Consider the following 12754-nt stretch of genomic DNA (forward strand, 5'->3'; position numbering starts at 1 on the left):
GACCATAATGAACCCTGACTCCAACAGACACTCAGGAGCCACCTGCCCAGTAAGTCACCCGCTAACTGCAACTATCAGAGCCCTGACCTTCTGCAGAGACGAGTCACACTGAACACAGCAAGTGTCCCTGCTCTCAGATACAAAACCTGCCTTTAAAAGTTCAGAGTAATGAAATCAGCAGTTCTGATTCTAGAATCTGTAGTCTCACACACTTTTGTTGTTTTGGTTCACATCGGTTGATATTCTGCTGTAAACAACTAATGAGAACATTTTATAAACCTTTGAGTGTCCATCAGGATCCTGTAGAAACAGCTTCCATCTCAAACACTAAACATCATTATTTACATTCTGTTTATTTATTTTTTTAAAGTCACTCTAGCACAGATTTCTTTAGCCGAATGTCTTTCTGTGTCTTCCATACAAACATTAAACATGCAAACACTCAACACAGCAACACTGAAAGCATTTGAGTGTAACTTTCATTCAAATCAAACTTTATACACAATTACAATAATGGAAAAAAGACAATCTAAATAGTAATACACAACAACCACTGCAGAAATAAATAAAAGAAAACCAAACACAATCCAGACATGAATACACAAATATATTTAAATCTATATATTTATACATTTTAATATGATGTAAAAGAAAACAAATACGAAACCTATCAAACTACCAATATATAAAAAAACAAGACCAGAATCAGAGAGACTTTATTTATCCCCAAGGGCCAATTAACATACAACAGAGCAGCATGACGTTGAAGATAAGCACAATAAAAGTGAGATAATAAATACACAGAATATACAGTTTTAAAATTACACAGTTTTAAAATTAAAGTGACTGAAGGTGAATAAATAACTGTAAGTGACTAAAAGTGAGTAAAGTGTTGGTAGTATAAGAGTGTAGTTTATGTTTCTGTGGGAAATGTTCTTATCAGCTGGAGTTAAAAAGCAGAGCTGCTTTGGGGACAAAGGTGGCGCTCCTCCTCCTCTCAGTCCTGCAGGAAATGCAGCGGAGGCGTCGCCCAGAGGGGAGCCATTGAAATGCAGGGTGAAGAATGTGAGAGGGGTCACTGATGATTTTGGCTGCCTGTCTAAGGGCCTGTTGATGAAAACCTGCCAGAGTTCTGACAGGCAGGCCAATGATTTTAGAGCACACTGATGCTGCAGTCTGTTCCTGTATGAAGGCTGAGGGAGTGGGACCAGCAGGTGATGGAGAAGGTCATGATGCTTTCCAGGAAGGCGTAGTAAAAAGTCATCATGATGGGTGTGCTGACTCCAAAGGAGTTGAGTTTCCTAAGGAGGTTTAGCCACCATGTCCCCTGCATGCTGGTAAGGCCTGGTTAACACACACATCAGCGTGAACAAAGTGGGAAATGTGTTTCTTCTAATTTTGTTACCATTTTTATTTAAGAAAAAAGCATTAAAAGTGCCAGGACACGTGTAAGTAAGTAAATGCCAAACACAGCTTCTTATCATTGCAAACTCTTATGGCTGCAAATGTTTTACAATAAAAGCAAACGTAAGCATTTGTGAAAACAACGAAACAGCTCAATGATTTGCTAAATTTGTACTGTAGCATCCATCCAGAGGGTTTCCCAGGTTTTCACTAATGCTGCTAAAAAAGCTGCATGTACATGTTAGCAGGCGTAACAGGCCCCGGGAGGATGGACAGTGTGCACCAGCTGGTTAGAACAAAGGAAATAATCAAATAAAATCATCGTTTTATTTCATCAGCACACATAAAGGCCAGTTCACAAAAACTGACAAGCATTAGCTAACAGCTAACATGTAAAGGACGTGTGCAGGAGCCTGGATGCAGTTTGTGGAGTTTATATGATGAATATAGTTTGGATTAAAGTTAAAACTATAAAGTTCTGGCTCACTTGCTTAGAGTTGTATTATATGGGAAGCAGTGCTTACAGACTGACATAGTTGGATTTCTTTTGCTTCAAATGTATGCTTTTATTTTGATAGTCTGGCAGAGACAGGAAGTTAGCTGCCTCTCAGTCTCTCTGTTTGAACTGAACTTTGTAAGACTTTGATCCTTCTGGATTCAGGCACGTGTAGCTGCTCTGGACATTTGTACGGAAACATTTAAAACTGGACTCCTGCTGATTTTTGGAGAAACAGGGACTCAGTGGAGCGTCGAGCTGAGGCTTCATTCACTGGAAAGCTACAAAGTGCATTCATTTATCTTAACAAGCAAAGTTGATGTGACTGAAAAAACAAATATTTCTATGTTTCTGAACTTTCATCAGCTTGCTGAGCAGAAAGATCTATGAAGAGTCCAGTCAGTGATTATTACTCATTAGAAGGGAAGATGAAGAATCCTGGTGTTGGAAGCTCACACTGTCTGCACTGTGCATGCAAAGTCCACTGAATGAATGAACCAGTGAATGTAGGAAGTGCCCACTGTTTCTGTAAGTATGGGAGGACCCACCTCTCTCTGCAGACGTCCCTGACACAGGCGGCCCTGGCCAGGATCTGCTCCCACTGGGCGTCCCTCCCCAGCACCACCCTGCTGTCCTGCTGGCTCATTAGACGCTGCAGCTCTGGGTAGACCCGGTCCTTACAGACATGACCAAAGCAGCACACAATCAAAGACAAACAGAAGCTTTGAACACATGAATATGACATTTATAGTAATGCGTTATTATTACAAACCTGTTTTTTCCACAGAGCGGTCATGAGGCGCAGTCCCACTGCTCTTAGCTTGGGGGAGCCGGCCAGCATGTGCAGACTGTGCAGCACGATCGGGAAGCACAGCTGGAATATTACAGCACATATGATCAGAGCCAAGTTTACAAGAGAAACACACGGTTACAGCTGAAGAAGGCAGATGTTAGACGATGACTGCTGGTTTGGAGAGTCCAGCTCACTGACAGAGTGCTTTATACTACAGAGCACTGCATCTATCCCACACAGAGGCTGCTGTGGTGGAGTCCAATCCCAGCTCCTACAAACTGGGTACAAGAACCACTGTCTGTGTTCACACAGAGAAAACTGTGTGGCAGACGTGGGAATTTCTCTTTGCTCCTTTGTCAAAGTGCTAAACATCGAGAGGGGAACATTTCAGTTATTCGCTGTTATTGGTGGATTGTGCTCACAGGCTGGTATTTGGGACACGCGGGTCCCTGGTTTTTAAACTCTAGAAGCCTCCTGGATGAAGAGAAGCTCCTCAGACTACATGACCTGGATGACCCCACAGATAAAAGCTCATATGTGTGTATGATGGACTAAAACACACTGTGAGCGCTCAGATGAAGTAGAAAGGTGCTGCTGATGTTCCAGCCCCGTCTCCAGACGCTCACAGTCAGTACAGGTTCTTCTTAGTCGTGCTGCGTACCTTATGAGTGCCGAGGTTTGGCAGGCTTGTGAGAACAGCGTGAGCCAGGACGGGATTCTTTTCTTTGGTCAGTTTGAACAAAAGAAGCAGCACGAGGGGCGGGACCTGCAGAGGGAAACACCCACATCAGCAAACACACCAACCAAACATCAAATGCACTTTGTCAGACCGTACAGAGGCTGCATCACTGACCTGTACGTGCACACAAACCGACAGCTTCACAGGATGTTCAGCATAAACAGATAGAGCAGGGTTGAGTCTGCCCTTGTGATACTAAATGTGTGGTGCCCATCTTGTACTCTGCAGTCAGTTAAAGCTTCATAGATCACACATGAAGTCCTGACACTTTAGTATGAGACAGGTTACAAATAAGGAAACAGTGAGACAGCATCACGGTCCTTAGGTACACCACGCTGCTGTGCAGTGTCACAGCTTAATTACCACCACACACCTAATGGCACTCCGAGCCTTAACTGTTGCAGAGCGACCGCTTCACCTGCACGGCCCGAGAGCGAGAGGGAGGGGCAAAGAAAATAAAGCTGAGCGATGACACGTTTAATGCTGTCGAGCCAAAAACATCACTTTGAATCAACATCACTGCAGTAAATCATCATTTAGGTTTCATAGTGGTTAGCTTCTGGCTTTTCCTGTAACAAAGACCTGCTGCTGCACGTTTAACATGACAAGTACGAGCGAGCAGAGATCTCCAGAGGACTCAAATATGCCAACAACCTTCAACCAGTGCATCCAAACACCAGTGTGTGCAGCACTCTGGGAGCAATTAGAGCAGAAGGTGAATCCTCTGGGGCCCGGTGCACGCTTGAGTAATGAGGGGTAAACTTCACACTTCATCTGCAGCTAGTGACTCCAACACAAGTCCAGAGAGAGGTCTGTCCCCTTAGAGCACTCCCTAACCTCTCCCTTTATACGGCAGCAGATCAGCAGCAATCACACAGCAGTGACAGCTTTTATCTTCCTGCTGATCTGAACCATTTCAAAGTCATGTGTTGGTGCCAAAACACCAGGTTATCAACATGTGTTTACTGCTCTTAGAAAGACAAACACAAGCTAGCTGCCTCACATACAACATATCTACATGTCAGAGGGAACAACATGCATTACTTTATATTCAGTCCACAGATTTAAGAGAACAGTTGTGTGGGTTATCTACCTGGCAGGGGTCGGCAGCAGCGACAGCCTGGCTTGCTTTCAAAGCCAGCTGGCAGATGTTTTCCTGACCCATGATGATGAGATAAGTCACAATCAGGACAAGAGAGGAGGACAGGCGCTGGCTGGACGACAGGGCGGAGCTGACCGCCAACAGCCAATCGGTCGCTGCTGCTGGATTGTTGGCCACTTTGCGCAGTACCGACAAATAGGGATGGGTATTGATAAGATTTTCACGATTCCGGTTCCATTTTCGATTCTTTATCGATTCTGTTTAAAAAAGGAGAACACTAAGGTCGATTATCTTAGAACTTTGTTTTATATCTTCTCTTTGAACAAGATAGAAATTTAGGAGTAACATGGCCTTACAAACCCAACAGTGAGATCTTAAGAGATCCAGCCTACGGCTCTTCAATGGGGTGTCACAGGGTCCCCAGGAAAAAAATATGTAAATGTAAAATAATAAAATAAATATTCTTCTGTAGCAATAACAAAGTTTAACATAAATTATTCTGTAGCAATTACACAAGAATATCCAGTAATGTCCCTGCCTACAATTAAACACATTCACTTACCGAAAATCGGTGCAAGCCTTTGACCACAAACTGAGTCACTGCTCGGTGACGTTCGTCTGTCCTGCCTGAAAGGAGACGCTACCGGCAGACTGCAGCGAGAACTGCCAGCGTCTGAGCCAGACTCTGTCTCTCTCATCATGGTCACCTAAATGCACAGTGATGGCAGGTTTGTAATAAGGCAGATCGCGCTAACATAATATGCACTGTTAGTTGATTATTTACCTGCCGCATTAACGGGAGAGGACGTGCAAACGTTACCGCTGCTGCTGGGTTGAGATTCACGAGTCCGGAGCGGAATTAAAAACACGACATTCATTTAAAGTTATCGTGTGTTACAATATATATAATATATAATATATATAATATATATAATGTAAAGTTCTTCCTCTCAAACAAATATTCCCAAATGTTTGTCCCAAACAAAGGAAACCAAGATTACCCTTCAGCCATCCACCCACTAACTAAACAACACTTTGGTTTTCTTATATATTTTAATAAGAATTTATGCTTCTTGATGTTATGCAAACGGAATATTTTGCACAAATAGAAATTCTCTTTGAGTTGGACTGAATGAATTTCACTTAACCTGATAATAATATTGATAATAATAACAATTATTTATTACATATACTAAACAATGAGGGGATGAGCAGCATCAGTAAACACATATTGCTTTTGAATACTATTAATATACTAACACAGTAACCCAAGCCCCTCCCCAAACACACCCAGTCCCACCCACCTGCTGTTACCATAACGATAAGCCAGGCTGTACTGTCCACCTGCTACCAGCAGCCTGTTTACTGGCTCCCAAAAACAGGAACAGGTAAGTCAGCACCTGTTCATCTTATCAACAGCTTATTTACTACAATATGTAGAACAGAGTCACTGACCAGTCAGAGCAGCGTGACAGTGCACACACACACACACACACACACACACACACACACACACACACACACACACACACACACACGCAAAACACACACACACGCAAACACACACACACACACGCGCACACACACGAAAACACACACACGCAAACACACACACACACGCACACACACACGCACGCAAACACACACACGCACACACACACGCACACACACTCAAACACACGCACACACACACACACACGCAAACACACACACGCAAACACACACACGCACTACCACATGCAGACACACACGCGCACACACACACGCAAACACACACACACGCAAACACACACACTCAAACACACACACCCACACACACGCAAACACACGCACACACACGTGCACACACACGCAAACACACACACACACACACGCAAACACACACACACACTCACACACACACACACACACACACACATCACTGCACTTTAAATCTGAACACTTTCAAACATGTCACCAACATAAAGAAGACGTTCCAACAACATAAAGAAAGCCTTCATTATATTTGAGGTGATGCTGAAAATAAGCTCAGTCCTGTTTCATGGCTGTGAATGGTTTGAAAGTCTGAAACCAAACAGTGCCAGCGGTTTCTACAGGATGTTGCCTATACAGCAAACAATACAGGCTGTGCTGTAATGCTAGGTCTGCACTAGCAATACAAGCCAGAACAATGCATGAGCACGATGCTTTAGAAATGACACCACGGAGGCTTTGCTGTGCAACACTCAGACTGCACGAGCCCGACGGGCCTGACGGGCCGCGGCTTTTTGGGAGAGCACTCAGCGGCACAGTGGCAGCCTGTGATTGCTGTGGTGGAGCCCTGAGGTCATCACAGTCGGGGCTTTGATGGGCAGAGCTTTGACTTTTCTGTGTAAGTACATGAGATTTATGGCAGTTACTTTTCATTTTGATATGTTCTCGTTTATTCTTGTGTTAGTTTATAGAAATGCTTTAGTCACTCTGGGGTCACCACAGCAGGAAGCTCCATTTGTTTCATATGGCAGCTTTTATTTTTTAAAGCTTCTTATTTGCCTTTAAAAAGTGACTTTGTCACTTCCTGAGCCAACGTGTTACCATGACACTAAGGAGGCACACTGGGAATACAGTTTTAGACCTGAGGCATCATCTGCAAAGGATTTTCATCAAGGTATTAAAAACAATCTTTATATTTAAAATGAATCTGTCCAATAAATGTGGTGAGAGCATTAAAATATTTATGAGAAATGAAAGCAATACTTTTGTTAAAGCTTCAAATCTGTACTTGAATCATGATTTAAACTGTGGTTGTGAACAGGGAATAAAATGATGTAATGAGGTGATGTTGCTCCTCCTCACCTCAGAGACATGTGATCAGTCTGGATGAAACTTTATATGAACTTACATGACGTGTACATTGTTGTTTCCAAATGCATTTTGCTAAACTATTTTAGTACTGTGGCAGTGTGTTGTCATGTACATCTATCAATAAGTGTTCAAACAGAGATGCTAACAGTGCCTGATTACGTCATCTTATATAACAAATATGTAGCTTTCAAAGAGAACATGGTGATAGATGATGAAGTCTCCCAGCAGCCCTCCTACTGCAGTGTTACTGGGATACGGCTCAGAGACACCTGATCCAGTTCTAACAATAAGCTTTAGAGAAAAAACACAAAAACTAAATGGGGAGTCTCGTGAATCCAAGCTGGGAGCTGGTCCACAGGAGACGGGCCACTGAGAGACAGCTGAAGGCACTGCCTCCTATTCTACCTAGCAACAACAAATAAGGCTGCAGTCTGAGGAGGGAGTGCTCTATCAGTATAACTTTGTACTACAAGCTTTTTAAGAGACGACAGAGGCTGATTATTCGAGGCCTCGTCTGTCAGAAGGAGGACTTTAAATCTTGGATTTAACAGGGAGTCAGTGAAGAGGAGCTAATATGTGACAGATATGCTCTCTTTCTACTTCCTGTTGGTACTCGTGCTGCAGCGTTTCAGCTTAACTGGAGGCTTTGAGGCTTTTCATGGCACTTGTCTGATAACACTGACTCACAATCGTGCAGCTAGAATCACTCTCAGCTTAGTTCACAGACCTACGTGGTTGTTTGTGCACACTGAATGATATATTCTGCTCAAAGATGGCTCCTCACAGCTTCACTGGAGGCCACGATGATGCTGTTTCTAAGAGTTTTAGGGCCGAGCACAACAGCCTGTCTGGATTTAGAAGCAGGAAATTAGAGGTCACCAGGTCTTTTAGGTCTCTGTGATCAACAAATCACAACAACAGTCACGTGAAGGCACAGACCACGAAGTACAGAGAAAATCCCACCAACCGCTCAACCCCAATGAGCAAGGCCTCGGCCACAGCAGGAAGGAAAATCTCCCTTTTAGCCGAAACAGACTGGAGGACGGGCAGACGTCTGACCGACTGGTGGAGAGGGAGGGACTCACATGGTGGATACTCATCTCTCACAGACGGTGAGAGGACAAAGACAAAAGTGTCGCCTCATATCAGGCGGCACCTCCAGGGCTGAAAACTGAAACCTGTGCAGAAGTGCCAAAAACTGCAATTCCCCTAACGGCCTCTGGAGCCTGCATCCAAAAGTGAGACAACCCCAACAGCCCCCTATATGAGCACTGTCACAGTTTACAGCTGTAGCTTTTTACCAGGCCTCACCTCTGCCCATCCAAGTGACCCACCTGTGTCACACACACTGTGAAGCTAAGCAGTGTATCACTATGAAAGCTCCTGCTTCTTCCATGGTTTATATACACATGCTGTGTGGATCTGTGTCTGAAGGAGCACAATACATTGGGACGCACACTCATTGTGTCCCAAGTGTCACTTTCAAACTATAAAATACAAAAATAAAATCAGCAGCGTTGCTCTGTTGGTCTCTAAGAGGACATCAGGCTAACATCTACTGTTATTAAATTAGTGCGACACACCATGATGAGCTGCACTCACACTGATACAGCCACATAGTACGTGACAGCTCAAATAATTAATCAGGAGTAATCCCCCAGATATATAACAACGCTGGAAATGGCAAAGCCGACCACCCAAGACAGAGCAGCATGTTTGTTTCCTGCGGTGCGCAGCTCGTCCTGGTGTTTCCTACATTTCCCACAGGCCAAAGCGCTTCACCACGAAGCTTCCGTACACACGAGGCCATCCACAGTTATCTGGTGATCGTAATACGGAGAAAACTAGACTGTAAAGTCGTCCGGACACAACTTAGCGCTGAACAGGACCTGCTAATAGCAGCTTAGCATCACCACAAGCTAATGCTAACGTTATACAGCTGACGGCAGGTTCACTGTAACAGATACGCGGCTGTAACTGTAACTGCAGCAGGCTAAGAAAGACTAACGAAGCTCAGTTAAAGTTATACATGCTGTCCAAAAAACTTTACCTCCTCCAAATCTCATGAACCCATACTTTACTCATAACGCAACATAGAAAACAAATGAGCTCATTGTGAATTTGGTGGCAGCAACATCCCAAAAAGCTTGCAGCATGGCCATGTTTCCAACATCACCTCTACTTTCAACAACCATCCATAAACACCTGGGAACTGAGGAGACCAGGTGCTGGACTTTTCGGAGAGCATCGTTGTCCCATTTTTGTCTGATATAAGGGACAGAGCTGCTCAACAGTCCTGCGGCTTTTCCTCTCGTGATGTCACAAATATCATCAAATATCTGGTTCAGGACTTGCGGTCTTCCACTACAAAGCCCTGCTGTAGTGTGCAGCTTAGCAACATCCTCCATAAACATGTATAAGACATCATGTAAAGGAGTTTTTGGCGTGTGGGACAAAAACTCCTTTGTCCCACACGCCATCAGACTGTTTAACTCCTCTCTGGAGGGGAGAGGGAGGGGAAACAGGAGGACAAAGGAGGGGGGAACAACTAAGCTGTAGTGCCTCTGCACCTCACTTGTGCAATACTTTTTGTAAATAGTCAACAGTGCAATAGACTCAATACTTGAAATGTGCAATTCACTTGTATTTTTATTTTTTATTCCTATTTATTCTATTTATCCCCTTTGTATATTTTATTTATATTTGTCTCTGTATTTATATATATGTGTGTGTGTGTGTGTGTGTGTGTGTGTGTGTGTGTGTGTGTGTGTGTGTGTGTGTGTGTGTGTGTGTATATATATAACAGTTCTGTAACTGTAACTTTGGTCGTTGCTGTGCTTTTTTTGGAAGTCGAATTTCCCAGAGGAACCCACCCGAGGGATTAATAAAGTTCTATCTTATCTTATCTCCATGGGAGCACATGTTGCTCTAAAACCTGTGTATATAATTCAGTCTTGGTTCCTTTCCAAATGTGCAAGGTGCCAATTCCATAGGCACTGATCTAATGCCAACCATCAGAGATGCAGCCTTTTTAAACACTGATAACAAACTTCAGCTCAGACCATTTGGATATGTCAGTGTTCACAGGCAGAACGTGCAGGTGTTCCTAAACCCATGCAGTGATTTCCATGACAGCGCGCCACCTGAGTAACAGAAGATCATGTTGGTTTTCAGATCTTTACTAGATTTACCCAGTAAAGATTTTACACTGCAGAACATTATTCTGATATTGTGCCACAGTTTGTAGATGGGTAAACCAATGAGAGCCCTGTTCTTCCAGTATGCTCCTTTTATACACAATTAAATGACTTCCCTATGGCCAGATAAGCGAATGAGTTGCAAAATATTCCTGTCCCTCCAACACTTACTTCTCTGGGTTTTTCTTGTCCCCGTCCCACCTTTAGAAAGATGAGGTGATGCCCTTAAATTCAAGATCAACTAATACTTTTCACAAAGTAGTAAAATCTTTCATTTTAAATATTTTTGAACATTAATTTAATTAATAACTGTTGCCTGAATGTACAGTTTCCATTTCGTGAATACCAATTTTCATATGCATAGCCTTCTGCTGATATTATTCCTGGTAAATCTCTCAAAGATACCTTTCTGGTCATCTCCCCTTTCCTTCATGTTATCAGCTTTTGCTTTGGATACCTGAACACTTGAAGGCAGCCTGTGTCTTCCACTGTTATATAATTACAGCCACATTTCTAAAATACAAGTCGTTACTGAAGTTTTCCAAAAACCTGCTTCTTCAACTGGTTAAGGAACCCTGCACCTTGCATCAGTTCTAATCTAGTTTCTCTCAGAGTCACAGCACTAAAACACCATCCATCCATCCATCCTCTTAACCTCTCCTCCAACTTAGGAACCTGTGGTGTCACGAACCCATCCCACCTGTCATGGGTACCTCTTGACCTGCCACTAGTCCATCACTGAGAGACAGAACCACACACTCATATTCACACTATGGTCAATTAAATTTAGGGCCCTTGGATTGTGGGAGAAAACAGGAATACAGCCCCCCCCCCCCCCCCCCCGCTGACAGGCGTTAATACCAGGAACAGGTTTTTTGCAGGAAGGCACCAGTGTGTAAATCACTGTGCCTGCTGAAACTCCAAAACAATATTCTTGAGTAATGGTAAGGTGATTAATGCCATTCTAACAAACAGAATAGTGAACTGAGATTATAGTTATAGTGATGCTCTCACATAGTTTTCATCATTCTTATCTCACAAACACTTCAAAATTCATATAAATAACGACAGGGCTTACTCCACTCCTATGGGATCCCACAAGGGTCAATCCTCAGACTAACTCAGCTTTCATTGTATGTTAATTAAGGGTAACTGGACACATTCAGTGGGAAGAATATGCAGCAGTCCTATACTGTACTATGTACCAGTAATAATTAGATGGATAGATAGATTAGATTTCCTTCTATCTCCATCCATTTATCCATTTCCTATTGACTATGATTCACACCACTGCTTTAATGTTAATATGTTTGCAAGAAGGATCTGTAACAGTTTATGGTTGAATATACATATTTCTATACTGTGTGATGCGATATGTAGACCTCTCTGTGATGTGTTAAGAGTTTCAGAAATGTGTTTTAAATAGTGCTATACAATAATGATGGTTATTTATTGTTGTTATTATATGACACTTTAAGCCAATTCTCTGGAGTACACTGAAGGCTAGTTTGTATAAGAGGGTTTTTCATAGACTTTCTTATTATTTTGTCCAAATTTGGGCGTTATTATGCAGTATAGTAAAAAACCTTTTTAGTAACATATATGCACAGAAAAGGGGAAACTGGAGTTCACTGAATTACTTCTTTTCGTTAGCCTGGAACAATCAGATTATCATTTTAAACTCCAGTTCGAGCGACTTTGAACGTTACATTTAATTGTTTTAAGGCAGAAACATCAGGTTTCCTTTGGGACCTGAACGTAGCGTTCTTACGGGAGGTTGCCGGTAGTTGATTGGAGATCTGTGGATCTGTTGTTCTCTTATTGGTTCTTTGCATCTCGTGCTCTTTCTGAGGCCTCAAGCGGGTACGCCAAGCCGCGCGTGCGCTGTGCCTCTTAAAGCGATCCGGTTTGTTGAACGTAACAAAGACCGTAACGGAAGTGACCGCGTTTCATGCTCAAAATAAAATACTGGATAATTTTTGGAAAAAGTGCACCGTAGTTAGCAGTCATTAAAATGAATTTAAAGATAAATAATGACGCTGTAGTGATAATTAATATTAAATATTATTAATTAATAATTACTATTAATATTGAGTATTAATATAATTATTAATTATTAATATTAAATGATTTCCCCTCGGGATCAATAAAGTATTCTGATTCTGATTAATATCACAAT

At 42.7% G+C, this 12754-nt stretch overlaps 1 protein-coding gene across 1 annotated transcript; it reads right to left on the minus strand.

Annotated features, from left to right (window-relative positions):
- Positions 1 to 378: 378 nt before the first annotated feature.
- On the minus strand, positions 379 to 5258 carry LOC308403741 (focadhesin-like). The gene is made up of 6 exons (XM_080893432.1): positions 5097 to 5258; positions 4526 to 4791; positions 3355 to 3459; positions 2673 to 2774; positions 2449 to 2576; positions 379 to 1344 (listed from the first exon to the last, which is right to left on the minus strand). The coding sequence occupies exons 1-6, from the start codon at positions 5233 to 5235 to the stop codon at positions 1302 to 1304; spliced, it is 783 nt and encodes a 260-aa protein (XP_080749558.1). The 5' UTR covers positions 5236 to 5258; the 3' UTR covers positions 379 to 1301.
- Positions 5259 to 12754: the final 7496 nt, after the last annotated feature.

The sequence above is a fragment of the Rhamphochromis sp. 'chilingali' genome (genome assembly GCF_963969265.1).
Source record: "Rhamphochromis sp. 'chilingali' genome assembly, chromosome: 1".
In the NCBI taxonomy this organism is placed as follows: domain Eukaryota; kingdom Metazoa; phylum Chordata; class Actinopteri; order Cichliformes; family Cichlidae; genus Rhamphochromis; species Rhamphochromis sp. 'chilingali'.